At 30.9% G+C, this 15145-nt stretch overlaps 1 protein-coding gene across 1 annotated transcript in view; it reads right to left on the reverse strand.

The window, feature by feature from the left end:
- Nucleotides 1–14790, reverse strand: part of LOC144850920 (uncharacterized) — a 40930-nt gene extending 26140 nt beyond the window's left edge. The window contains exons 1-2 of the mRNA XM_078708439.1: nucleotides 14629–14790; nucleotides 12550–13383 (exon numbers count right to left, since the gene is read on the reverse strand). Of these exons, the coding sequence (XP_078564565.1) occupies nucleotides 12550–12843 (294 nt within the window). The 5' untranslated portion in view covers nucleotides 12844–13383; nucleotides 14629–14790. The remainder of the gene's footprint in view (nucleotides 1–12549; nucleotides 13384–14628) is intronic.
- Between the last annotated feature and the right edge of the window lie 355 nt (nucleotides 14791–15145).

Raw genomic sequence — 15145 nt, forward strand, 5'->3', positions numbered from 1 at the left:
GCCTGTCACTCATGGATACTCAGTGACACATAAATTACTTAAATAATGAGTGTGGCAGTCAATAAGCAGTTTCCCTAATAAGTAGTTATTTAAGTAAAGTGCTCTTTCTTCGGGTTAGAATAATAAGAACGGTGTTTAAAAAAAACAATTTTATATTAAATAAATGTTAATTTAATCAATTATATCTGACCATTCTGCTTTAATATTTATTATCAAACGCTAATTTGTAAGACCAGCAGGAATTTAATAAAGAACACAAATCACATTAATAGTTAAATATTTTTACTTTGTATAAAATATGTGACATACTTTGAATACAATATAGAACAAAAAAATAATGTTTATGATGACAATACTTGGAAAACAACAAAAACCACATTAATAGTTGAATATCTTAAATTGGTATAACATTATGTGACATACTTTGAATACAATATAGAACAAAAAAAAAACCATGTTTATGATGACAATACTTGGAAAACAACAATACAGTAGACGACTATTATTGATAAAAACAATGAAAGGAAGATGCTAATTAGTATCTGTGTCAAGATGAGGTCATCTCTTGATAGCATCTCTCCCAGGGTTCTATCACATTTATTGTTTCTTTTTACTTTCTGTTCGGACGTTAGAGAATAACTAAACAATACCATTATAATTTATGGATTTACTACAGATCATGATTTATTGCAATTTTCATTTTGCTCTCCAGACATGAAAACAAAGATAGTAGGCTAAACTTTATTTTGTAATATGATCAAGACAATTTTGCCAAAGGTTTAAGATTTATTGTCCCCCAAAAACATGAAAAATGAAGATTAATAAAATCAGACTTTTATATAGTCCATTATGCAGTTTTAATAAAGTTATTTACTTCAGTAAAAAAAAATATATATTATTTCACTTATAAATAAAAAGAAACAGAAATATTTACTTTTAACCAAAAACCAGTATACTTTTTGCTTTAAAATATATTTTTGGATCCAGCTTTTGGTCAAAGTGAATAACTATTATGTGACATTAAAATGGCATATTTAAAAAAAAATGTAAAAAAAAAAATTTGTAGGGGGACAATGTATCTTTAAAATCTGTAATTTTTCTTTTTTCTACAAATCTCCCTGTTCATAAAATAATATATGTGTATTTGAAATTGAAAATGTCTTCTCCTTCTTCCGGTTGAGTCAATCTCTTTTGTAAACACATTACAATATTCCTAATGATTCTTCAATTACGATTCTTCAGGTGTGCCATTGTTTAGTCATCATGAAAATCTTAAAGACTCGTTTGTACGACGAACCACCAACATCTTTACTCCAGACACACCCAATGACCGTTGCCATGATTGGTGGTAGTACCACTTTAATTATTTTATCAGGCTTTTCTGAGTCATGTATTGTTTAGCTATGTAATAAAACAAACCACGTTCAATGCAGATTTGTTATTGTAAACACAATGAAGAAACAAAACTGATTTCCGAAATAGGTTGAACAGATTGTTTACAAAAAGGGCTTTCACAACTCCAAGAGGTTTTAATGTATTTTTAGTCAATGATGTTATTGTTAATGTTTTCATTTTGTATTGTTTATCATAAGGTTACATATTGTACAAGATCTTGAGTAAATATGACATAATCAGTTTCTAAAGTTCACATTACCCATAATACACCAACTATAAAACAAATATTTTGATTCAATTGCAGAGATAATAATGCAAGATAATGATGTAAGACAGAAAACAAGCAAACGAAAAGTCAAATTCATAATGATGATAATAATTTATCTTTTTGAAAATAAAATTGAACTGAATTGAAAAATTGAGTTGAATGAATAAAAAAATTATTTATGATTTTAGGGAAGTTTACTTTGATGACTATTTTGGAAAAAAAAATTTAAAACATGCTTCACATTTGGCACCCCATAGCATATCCCAAGGAGCATCCTTTTGGTACCCAGCTCGGTTTTCCTAATAATTGATATTTCTGGCAATGAATGAAGCCCTGAGTGATCTAGGATGAAGAGTGTTATTGTTTACATGTTGAAACAAGAAAACAACAGTATGAGTCAGTGGCCCAGGATTTGGTATTGGTCCAACAAAACAGGTTAAATCAACTCATACGGGTTAACAATGTGAATTGACATCAACAGGGTTAGTATGGGTTGTCTTTGGTTAGCCTATTTCTTGCTCGGAGTCTAGATAATTTTAATAATCAACAAACACTTAAAGCGCTCTGATCTTTACGAAATAGCGCTATATAAATGTCGCATTATTATTATGGTTAAATCAACTCATAGCTGGGATAACAATGTAAATTGACATCAACAGGGTTAGTATGGCTTGTCTTTGGTTAGCCTATTTCATGCTCAGAATCTAGATAATTTTAATAATCAACACACACTCAAAGCGCTCTGATCTTTACTAAATAACACTATAAAAATGTCGCATTATTATTATGGTTAAATCATCTCATATGGGATAACAATGTAAACCAACATCAACGGACTAGGGAGTGATGACTAACAAAGCTTTTTTTTTCTTTTAATTTGTTTTCTATTAAAAAAGGTGATTTTACCGGGATTTGAACCATGCAGTAAATTGCTAGGGGAAATCTTTAACTTTGGTTTATTTATAACTTGAAATAAGTATGAATAATATCTCTATTTTTAGCAGCAGATATTAAAATTTACAAGAGATGTCAGTATTATTAATAATACTGATAACCTTTTTATGCTTCGTTACATATTAAAACTAATTCACCCTGTAGAAACATGCATTTCTTAATTGAATATTAAAATCTATTAAAAAACTAATTACTTATTATTAATGTAGGATGTTTACTGGAAAACACTTCAAAGTTCAACTTTAATATGCCAAAGATCTAGAATATTAATTCAATATATTATGAATCATTATCATACAAGAACTACTGTTTTGTTCGCTTTATTCTATTTCGGAAGTAAATAATCAAAATGCATTATAGGTAGTAGTAATAGTAGTGTCATGCTTATTTATCAATTTGCAATTGATCTATTTTTACCTAAAAAGGGTAGACCTAGTTGTGTAATGTACCGCTGGTTAACTCTATTGTTAAGGAGCTTTAGACCCTGAACTTGTTAATGGGAAATGAAGTTATTTTACCTTACATGATTACAGTACAATCAATACAATCACACATTGTTACTTCACTACCGTAAATGGGTATATTCAATAATTGCTATAGTACTGTACTTGGGTTCTTTTATTTGTGAACTACTGGAACAAATTTAGATCGATGTCGCACTTATTTCCTTCAATAAGAACAAAATAAGGCTTACTGACTGAATATGGAAGATATAAAAAAGATGGAAACGAGGGTGGGAGCTGGATAAATATTTGATATGTTGATATTCTGTTTTATAACCAGTAACCAATTTTGTTTTTATACCTGTTTGTGAAAACACAATCAAGATAATTTGAACTTGAACAACGAAAACTTTGTTTTGCTAGCTCTATCCACCCATCCTCTCAGCCACAAAGGATTTCCATAAATTTAAATAAAGAATCAGTTAATAGAAAATTAAGCAAAAAGAATAAAAAGAATCAATAGTATATAACAACAAAGAAACCTCTGAATCATCATCAACGATTACCCATCTGTCCCAAAAATTTAACAAGGAACAAAGATTGTGGTCATAGCCTGCGTCCCTCGTAAACCAATCAGCGAAAATAAAATCATGTTATTTTCATTTTTTCATTATTTTTTGTATTTTGTTGGAGACAATCAAGGCCAAGCATAAACTTAGAACAAACGTTAGAACAATAAATGGTAGTAATATACAGCTTGCATTTTGCTTCAAGAATCTCTGACTCATGTATCTTTACTCATAGCAGCACAAAGCACTCCCCACAACAAAGGGGATTTCTCTTTCAATTTGGAAAGTGAAAATAAATATGGATCAACATGTGATAATATTAATAACACATATTTAATAATCTATTATTCTCCAATATTTAGTAAACTATCTATTAAAACTAAATTATATATTTTTTTTAACTTTTTTTAAAAGTATTATCACTAGTTAAAACTTTAAGGTATTCTTACAAAATTCACTCATTAATTTCTTTAATTGATAATAATTAATTTGTTTTTATCTTTTATTATTAGTCACTATAGTCACTCTTAAGGTTGAGATATGAAATTCGTGGGTTTATCTCCTGGTTAAACCATAGATAATATCTCCTGGTTAAACCATAGATAATATCTCTATGGTTTAACCATAGAGACAATATCTCTAGGTTTAACCATATAGACAATATCTCTAGGTTTAACCATATAGACAATATCTCTAGGTTTAACCATAGAGACAATATCTCTAGGTTTAACCATATAGAGATATCTTTAGGTTTAACCATAGAGAGATAATATCTGTATGGTTTAACCAGGATTTCTTTTTAAAACAATTTAAGCATTATGCATTGGCATAGAAATAGGAAGCAAACAAAACCACCCCTCACCTGGCATTGGTTTCTGAAAAAGGATGCAAAGATTAAGGAGGTAGCTCAACATGCCAAAGTTTAAGTCTTGTTCACACTGGACTCAAACAACAACATGCCAAATTTAAGTCTTGTTCACACTGGACTTAAACAACAACATGCCAAATTTAAGTCTTGTTCACACTTGACTTAAACAACAACATGCCAAAGTTTAAGGATAAGTCTTGTTCACATTGGTATTTAAACCAAGGTAACTTTATTGACCAGTGTTTGCACTTTGTAGAATGGGTAATTTTGAAGATGGAGCATTTTTAAAATGAGACAAAGATTGATTGGAATCAATTTATTATTAAAATAACAATAATAAATTCCAAATTTATTTTTGGATGGATTATTACACTTTTAAATATTTACAACTTTTACATACAGTCCTCTTCTGTTTACATTTACATTACATTTGACTCCAAAAACAACCATCTATATTTAAACCTCCCTGGTATTTCCTTTGTTTCCATGGGAACTTTGTTTTACTTGGTGTAGAGCAGGAGTGGTCACATGATTACATCACATGACATCACATTAGAGAATGATCAAATGACTCAGAATCTTTGCTAATGAAATTTCCCATATGGTGGCGTGTGTGTTACTCATAGTGCATAGCCATGTGTATTTTACACGTAAAGCAAACTTTATAATAGTACAGTTAATAATATACTGTGTAATGATTATAATTAATAAGTTGAATGTTCTTTGTGTTGTTACGGTTGGTCATCATAGCGCTTCAATAAAGGCTGATTAATGTAGTTTTTTTTTTATTGATATTATTACTCATAAAAAATAACAAAGATATGACTTAATGCTTTTTTGTTTTATTTGGCTTCTACAGTATCTATGGGAGCCAACCAGTCTGTTTGTGTACCTTACGGATAAAGTCTGTATGTTGTTATTATAAACATGTTTGTATGTTGTTTGTATGTTGTTTGCTTTAAACTGTAGATGGACTATAGTACTGGGTGCACGCTGTAAACACCAGGTCAGTCTATGATGAAGCTGTGCAAACAATAAACTGTATCTTGTCAATACAAATATTCCAAAACATCCGATGATAATAAATCGGGCAATATGCGTGGGTTAAACACATATACTGCTGTATGCACACATGTTAATATTCCCACAAACTGATGACAACATATTGTTTACTGGTTTAGTGAAAACACTTTAAACTAAATGCCGCCTCAAAAGATGCTAATCTGTGTGATAGATGTATTTTTACTGTACAATCTAATTGTATTTAAACGACTAACTTGTCAGTATCTGTGTGACAATTAAATATAATAATTATTGAAAACACTGTTAAATTAAAATAATAATAATAAAAAAAATACCTCTGCAGATTATGGTAATCTGCGTTGCTATCTATTGCTATTATCGTGCTCAACCTACGTTAGCGACAACGACAACGATGGTTCAACTTGTCACTTATGGATCTGTGTGACAATTAGATTGAATAATTTCCTGCCTGGTAATCAAATAATCTATTATGAAAACGGTGAGAATTTCCTTTTTATTAGACAGTCTGAAGAATCTCAAACTACTGATATACTACTGTTTGATACTGAAGAGCCTCTGGTAGCTACAGCACTGCAAAACAAAAATAGACAATTTGGTTGTCATCTGTATGTAAAAATGCAGGGAAAAGTTTGCACAACTTATTATAGGTGGCGCCAGATAAAACATGAATTTTGTACAGTACTAAAAGAAGTGAGACTAAATTCATACAAAAATCTATTTTAATTGTTATTTGATGATAAATAAATACACTCTTCATAATCCATGACAGCACAAAATACCATACCTTAAATGACAACTCTAATAGTAATAGCCACAAAGTAATCACCACTATGATAACAATAATATGCACTTCCCTATAAGGTACTGGCTTATAAATATTCATATTTGCTCATGAATGATTCATGCTACTTATGCATGATTCACAAGCTGTACTGTATGCTTTACTCATTATAGAAGACCACACAAATTAAAAGGCTCCATGATGTCTGGAAGTTTGTATTAAGAATGAGAGAAGCATATCTTTCTAGTAATAAGACTACACAAACAAAATATTAATTAGTTTATCCAAAGTGATATATGATTCAGGTTATAAAATTATGAAATAATTTCCACAAATTATTGGGTTGACCTAGAGTACAGCTGAGTATCATACACATAGGGATGCCGCAGTGATGGATACAGGATTTTGAAATGAGTGGTCTAAAAATGGAAAACTGAAATTACTTTAACTTATTGTCATCCCTTTTGCATTTCCAATTTTCGAAATGTAGGGACAGGAAACAGGGCTTATGTGTAGATAATGTAGATGCCAAAAAAAACAGCTGAGTATCACTATCATACACATAGGGGTGATGCAGTGGAGGATCCAAGATTTTAAAATGAGGGTGGTGGTAATGGTAAAATATATTCAATTTTCGAAATTTAGGGAGAGGAAAAGGGGCTTATGGGTAGATGGCAAAATCACTTTCAGTAGGACACAAAGTGGAGTTAGTAGATGACAACGATTTCTAAATTTTAAAAAAATAATAATTTTACCAATTTTGATCTGTGGACTGTACAGGTATCTTGCATAAATGGTACAATATTATGTAGACAAGTCATAAAAAAATGAAGTACACTGTATTGATAAAGAAATTTTAAATCAAGTAAAACGGTACACATTTATCTCCCGAAAATAGAAAGTAGTTTTAATTTTATGATTGTATACATTATTACAATTTAGATTATTTCAAAATTACTCGAAATCAATATATAGACTGCGTCTCAAATTTACACAGATATTTTGAATGATGTCATGATATAGATTAGTAGCAATTGTGCTGCTACAATATTATGCAATTACTACTATCTAGGCTCCGTATTCAACTTTACCATCGATATCATTTTCTAGACAACTTAATTCTCACTATAAAACTATGATTTCTTAATTCTCCTGTCTGTTTCGCAATAATGTACTGCACATGCTAGTAGTAGTACATTGTATCACCAATATTTTTTGAAGTATTTTCCAATATGCTTTGTATGGCAACATTAAAAGGAATTGCTAGTTTATTGGGGCTTTTTTTTCAATTTTATGAATTTGAAATTTAAAGATGCTAAACATTGGAAGTATAAAAATGTTTAGTACACTGTACTGTACCACCAATATTTGCAAGTATTTTCTAATATTTTTTGTATGGTAACATTACATAGGAATTCAATTGCTAGTTTATTATTTGTTTTCAATTTAATGAGGTTTAATTTAAGATGCTAAACATTGGAGGTATAAAAATGAAAATTAAAATACCATGTTTGTGCAGTGATTTACCACACATCAGATATTGACTATACCAGAGACTTTTTAGAACTCAAAATAAATTATAAACCTCAAATTCATTTCATTCTTCATTCAATATGGTTTGTATTACTGTACTGCAATTGTACCGTTACAGTAATTGGCAGCCAGTTAATATAAATAATATTGCATAATGATTCCAAGGTCCTAGCTGGAGTAATTCCTTAAAATAGCCTTTCATATCATATACAAGTTATGCAGCTAATTCATTCATTTCTAAGATCTCGTTTCTGCGTAGCATTGTATTCAATTAGTTTCACTATTTTTATTAAAATTTGTATTTATTTTCTGTTTCACTTTTGGCTTGTTGATATTTTTATATACCTGGTCTTACATTTATTTATTTAGGTCAACTTTTTTTTTCATTTTCAATGAAAGCTAAATTTGTATTAATTGCTTGCAGTGGTGTTGATTATTTCATCAGCATTGCAATGATGTCATATGCTATTTTTAGACATGAAGTTAGTTAAAGATGGTTAAAGTTACCATGGTGATTTGTAAACCGTTTTGCAATGACAGAAATGCCTGTGTAGATTTAGGTATTTCTAGAACATGGAATCCATGGTTATTAGTCAAATGCTTTTACCAGATAATGGTAACAATTAGCAGTTTGCAAGGATAAAAGCATTACTGTACATTCTATACCAAATAGTCTAATCAAAGTGGTCCATCCATGTACACACAAGGTAGCAGCCTACTGATGAAGACAGATGAATGATGATAGGGAGTAGTGATGAATGATGGCAGAGAGTAACCATCCAATGACCTTGGTTTTGTCATGAGTAATTTATGGAATTTTGTGGCACATCAGATGATGATCATCATTTTTGTTTGATATTATCTTTTCCACTTAGCATAGTGCAGTTAAAATAAAATCATACAAATTTCCATTTATCATTGTACAATACAATTAGATGCATTAACCTCATTTTTTTTGTAATGCTTAAATAAAAATGTTAGCACAAAATTGACCATTCATTTTCAACTGCAATAATAAAATTATAGAAATGGTATGTACAGTATCGCTAAGTATAAATATTTGTATTTTTACTATTCACAGCGAGCCAATAGACAGACTGCACAGCTGTTGAGTTGAAAAGTCATTCTGCACACGCTTAGAAACATATGAGAGCATGCACAGAATGACTGATAGACTCAATAGCTGCATAGTTTAGAGTGGTGTACCATAAAAATTAAATATCACTAATTATTCATACTGTACCATTGAATAAAGTGAATTATTTTAGGATATAAGCATAAAAACTTGTACTCGTAAAATCATTTGAATGGTTTTATGATTTGATAGTAGTTTTGTGACTGAGTCATAAGAGATGAGAGCCAAGGGGATTAGTAACCTACCAGCATGCCTTTATCATATTTGGATCATCATATCCATCATGGAAATTATCATGCTAAATTAGATGCATTAACCTCATTTTGGGTTATAATTGCATAACACAATATTTTCATTCTCCTAATTCACATTTCCAGTGACATACACCAGGCAATGTAATGATTTGCTTTTGCACTATCAATTTTTTTTTGCTTCCTTTTTTCAATTGCAATACATTTATAGCGCATACAGTAGTTTCTGTATAAACATTTATTTTGTCACTGTCAATTTTTAGGTAGGCCAGAAAAACATGAAGTCAATTCTTTCATATGGCTTTACCTACTGTACCAAGAGAAACAGAATGTCAAATATCTCTACAGCCATATTATGCTTGCCTATGGAAAAGAACAGTAATAAAGTTGAAAGTGTTGGAGTACTGAAAATAACAAACTTCCCTAATTTATAATGGAATGAACCAAACTCTACCAGCATAGTGTCTAAAGTGCTATCCCTGTAGATGACTCATACTTTTGTTGACAATATGCTAACCAATGACATTTAACGTGCATGAGTGCTTTTCAAAAGACCACCGCATTGAACGGCTTCATGGGAAGAGCTCATGATGACGACAATTATACGTAAAAGAATTCTTTTATCAGTTGTTGTTGTTAGTAGGGAGGGATCAGCTTGTCCATACTGCCCTAAAAGGTGTTGTGCAATTTTGGATTGAGGTCACACTAAATAAATCAAAATATGATGACATCAAGAGGTAGAAAAGTGACATCATACGTAAATAAAATTGTCATCAACATCAAGAGGTAGAAAAGTGACATCATACGTAAATAAAATTGTCATCAACATCACTGGAAGTAAAAAAGTGACATCATATGTAAATAAAATTGTCATAAACATCAAGAGGTAGAAAAGTGACATCATACGTAAATAAAATTGTCATCAACATCATCATGAAAATGATCTTGAAAATAGATACTTCGTCATTCTAAAGAATGTATTCAGGTTTATAAGCAAGTAAAGTAGATACAGTAAGTCAAGTTGTTAGTTCTGTCTTGAAATTTAATATTAATATCATGGAGGTAGTAGTACTACATACATGGCAACACTTTCAATCATCAATAATTTATTCCTTCCTAAAACTTCATTTTTATAAAAGCTTTATAAAATAACCTAAAACACTGCCATGACCAAACCTGCATCTGATTAAAAATTCTTATAATCAGTTTAACAACAGCAATGTACAACACACTGTATATTCTATCATCCCAGCACTTACAAAATAGTGGGGTAGAAAGTCAATGACATGTACAGGATATGAACAGAAACTTGACTCTTTGAGTAATGCATTTTCTACTGTGTACAAAACCATTGCAGTATTGTAATATTATTCAGGTTTTCTTTGAAAGATTCTTTTAACTAGAGAACAGGCAGTTTCCAAGTAATTGGACACAAAAAACTAAAAAAACTTGTGTCACAAAGTGTGTCATTAACCTGCATCAAAACATTCCATCTTTTGACTCTTCTTAGCAAATGATTATAAAAAGCAATAAATACAGGGAGGGTAATAATTATTGATCATAGATAATAGATTAAATTTTCTTAGCGCAATTAAAAGTTGTCAAGCAATGTACACAGTGTTATTGGTTAAATAAGAAATTTTTAAAACAAACTTAATATCTTCTGTTTACCTAAATTGTATGGCTCAACTTAAGTTTATGACCTGTGGTTGACCTTTTTAAGTTATTGATGAATAACGAATTCACTGACAAGCAAGAATTCAAGCACACAGTATAATAATGTATGCTTTCTACAGCTGATATGATAGTCAATAATAAGATGCTTAGCTTTAAAATTGAACAGAATTAATTAAATGAGAAAAAGATAATTTATTGAGATAAATTAATAGAGTGTGAGTCATGCAATATTGAATTGTGCAGAGTGCCTGTACGGAATGGTGATCTTGATAATATAATGTAGGCAATAATAAACTTTATTGTTTATATTGCTTGAAGGTTTGCATATATATATATACATATATACTGTATTCCCAGTTTCCTGGACTTTCTGCATTCTCACTCATGAGGACGATCAAAACATATTGATCGAAACGTCAAGAAACCCAACAGTTTTTTCAGAACTAATATATGTGGTGTTGTGTACTGCAAATTTTAATGTTTACTTTACACTATATAATATAAGTACATTCTATAAAATCTCTAGATTGTCATTCTGTTGCTCCACAAAAAATACAGTACACTGATTTTAAAATTGGCAAATTGGCTAAAATTGTGCACTTTCTTAACTCTACAGTATCCTGTAGAAAACCGAGCCGGTATCGACAGTTGAAGTTTGGTGAATATGCACTGAAGGTTCTGTACCCTAGCCTAGCTAGCAGCCTATATTATTGTGACCGATTGATGGTGGAAAATTATTACGGTACTCCACTAAGTTGCAGTATAAGGTCTTAAACATCAGACTACTGGCTAGTAGGTAGAAGAAGTTGATGTCACATCTTAACCAGCAAATCCATAATCATTTGGCTTCTTTGAATTCAACAAATCATCACAAATACTGTGCAGTAGTTTGATTATGGAAGTTAAACATTTAGATAGACACAGCTGACTTACTAGTATAATCGATACTAACTATGTACAGTACTATACTGTAATATTAAAACTGAACATCTGTCAAATTGCTACTGTAGTGTTTTACTCAATAATATTTTGGAAGTATTTGCTTTCATACACTGGTTACAGTAGTAGGTAAAATAGAAACCTTTTTTGGGTAACATGACCTCTAAATGTCAATAAATGAGGTAATATACTGTAATAATTAAGTTTACAGAAATACATTTATGACAATAATTATTAATAGATAGATAATACATTTCACATTTAACTATGTTGCCATCAAACTTTATTAGATTGAATAATGTAGGCTACATTCATGTTCTGTAGTTGAGCATGCTGTACTGTTAAAACATTAAGTTTAATAGAGTAGTCATTTTATAATACTCAACATTGAAAGATGTGCAACACACTCTTATAGTTCTCTTTTTAAAATGGTGGTTCCACCTGAATGCCTACCATTTTTTTAGTATTGCCGATGCTTACATCATGATCGCTAGCACTTTCATAAGTTGGGGCCAGGGGATTGCTGGTTGTTTTTTTCTGATTTGGGAAAACTTGGTTAAATGTTGTGAATAAATATTTATAATTATCAATAATTCTGATAGCTTTCAAACATGAAGGTATGCTTTTAACTATATCTGGTTGTTTAAATTAAAATCCTAAATTAAATTATTAGAAGAATAATTTGTACTTACTTTATTTTGTTGTAGTCGCCGTCTAACTAATTTTGAGTTTGCGATGTTGACAGCATTTAGGATGTGTCCTGCGTTAAATTCCAAGAATGCTCTGCTATCGATAAGAACATATTTATCCAAATCTGTACTTAATAAGTTTGCAAGCCTTTCGCATGATAACGATCTTGGAGGTATCGGTGGCGGACTTTGCAGATTTAGAATCGAGCTGGACGTCGCTGCGGTCATAGTAGTAGCAAGTGACTGTGTACTGCCAGATGCGTAGTGATCCATGGTTGCCCCTATTACCAACTGCATTTAGCTGGTAAGTCAAACCAATTTGTTTTAAATAAACACTGCTACAGTCGTACTATTAAAACTTGTTAATCATAAAACCAAAGAGTACATTTTCATAGGTGTCTTGTGGTCATACAGAATGACTTGTAAAACTATATCTGACTGATTGCAACACAGAATATGATAACATCTGATAGAAAGCAATTGTACCGTTGTTAGTGATGAATTGTGTAAACAGATATGAATGGAAGTGAGGCTTCTCAACTTTGAGTCAAAACAAACAATAAATTATGATTAGCAGAATTGTAATTAAAGATGTGAGTCTGCTGAAACACAGGTGATGGTAAATATTTGGAATATTAAACCAGGACAAAACGATGTCAAGAGACTTCTAAATTTAGCCAGGTACAAAATGGGTGACTCAGGTGCTATGAATGGAGAATGCCGTGGGCAAACCAACTTGCGTCTTTAACTTTGATAGAGAGTCTTACTCAGCAGAGAGTTCACGCACTACAACTTACTGAATATGCTAGATATGCGATAACCATCTTATGAGGACACCTACAGTGAAATAAAAATAAATAAACTGTTGTACATATTTCTAGAAATAGGTTGCTTTATATAGTAATTATATTTTATATTATATTTTACAAAGATTATAAATTAGACCTAAATAGAGCATGGAATAAACAAGTTATTACAATACATGACTGTTACTTAAAATTATACTGCAGTGCTTGAAACAAGCAGAAAATGCATCAATTTTAGATTGATTTACTTTATTAGTCTTTATTTATTACAGAATAAAATTGTATTGTATTTCTAGGTTCTTTACAGGTTAGAGAATTGTTTCAGCTAAGCTTCATGGACGATGATGACGACGATACAAGGCAATATAATATAATCACATAACATCGTTGATAGCGAATGACTCATACTGTATAGCTATCATCGTAAATGTTAATTTTAACATACCGAAACATTTCCGTATTTCATTATGTTGATTTATTTTATAATTTAAATTGTACAATATTCCATCATACAAAATGTAGTAATAATATTTATTATTATAAATATATTTATAATTACTTATCATTGCCAATCGTCGTACTGTGCATGATCAGTAAATCTTTTCCATAATTAAAATATTTTAATTTTGGTTTTTTAATTGTTCTTTATATTATAATATACAGGTATAAAAATTTCAACTATTTTTAAAAATTCAAGTCTGGGCCTAATCGTAATTAAAAATTCAAATTTTGAAATGTACTGCAAATTCAATGTTTGAAGACCTAAGAGTAGACCTAGCTGGATAGTTAGCATTTTTGTCATGTTAATTCATTGTGCGTAGTCTTGACACGAAATCTATGTCTCAGTGACAACAAATGATAAAATGCGTGTAGGTTTTAGATTGTCATAAAATGAAAGACAAACTCTAGCTGGTTCAGAAGGGACTGATGTTGATGCTAGCTAGCCTAGCTAGGCCCCTCTAAACCTTTTCATTTATAATTATAAATTTACTTTACAATACAATTATAGCTAGGCCTAGACCTACCTAGGCCTAGTCTTATCTAAAATTATATTGTAATACAGAATCCTACCTGCTGCCACAAGCCTACCTAGGCCTAGATACATATTAATAGGCCTAGAAATTGTGAATTAATTATCTATCTTTTCAATGACATTATTTCTTGCCAAACCGCTGCTGCTGTGCAGTCAGCTGTCAAACAGCCTGTCGTATGTTTTGTTGTAGAGATAGAGCGGCAACCTACCAAACAAATTTTTGTTAAAATTAATCAAACTAACCTTCTAATTCTTCTAAATTTCTACCACGTCTCGACGTGACAATCTGCAGAAACCCTGCCAGTTACCTCCCGGTAGTGTCATTACCTTACCACATAAAATTCACAATTAAATTTGGTATATTCTCACTAGAAACAGGGCAAAATCCATGACCGAATCTATCGTCGAACAGTTGCGGCCATGAAAAAAAGTGCATGCCTGGTGAAATCATAAGCTAAAAATAGATTGATGGAGGTCGAGTGTTGGCCAATCAGTGTCTGACTTACAAGTTGGAGTAGCGTCATTACAAACCAATGAAATGCTTCCAACAATGATTGTGTTTCCCTGGCAATAGGTTTCCAGGAGAAATTGTACTTAAGTTCGTTAACTTCAAACCTGAAAGTTATTTGTAGAGTGTTTTTAGCTTTGAGCAAACATTAAATTAATTAAATGCAATACAACAAAGGTAAATACAAATAATAGTAAAGCATTTTGTTCATTTGTCACGTGCTTATTCGTATTGAATTGTTACGGTAATTTA

This window comes from Antedon bifida, chromosome 1, assembly GCF_963402885.1.
Source record: "Antedon bifida chromosome 1, ecAntBifi1.1, whole genome shotgun sequence".
Taxonomy (NCBI): domain Eukaryota; kingdom Metazoa; phylum Echinodermata; class Crinoidea; order Comatulida; family Antedonidae; genus Antedon; species Antedon bifida.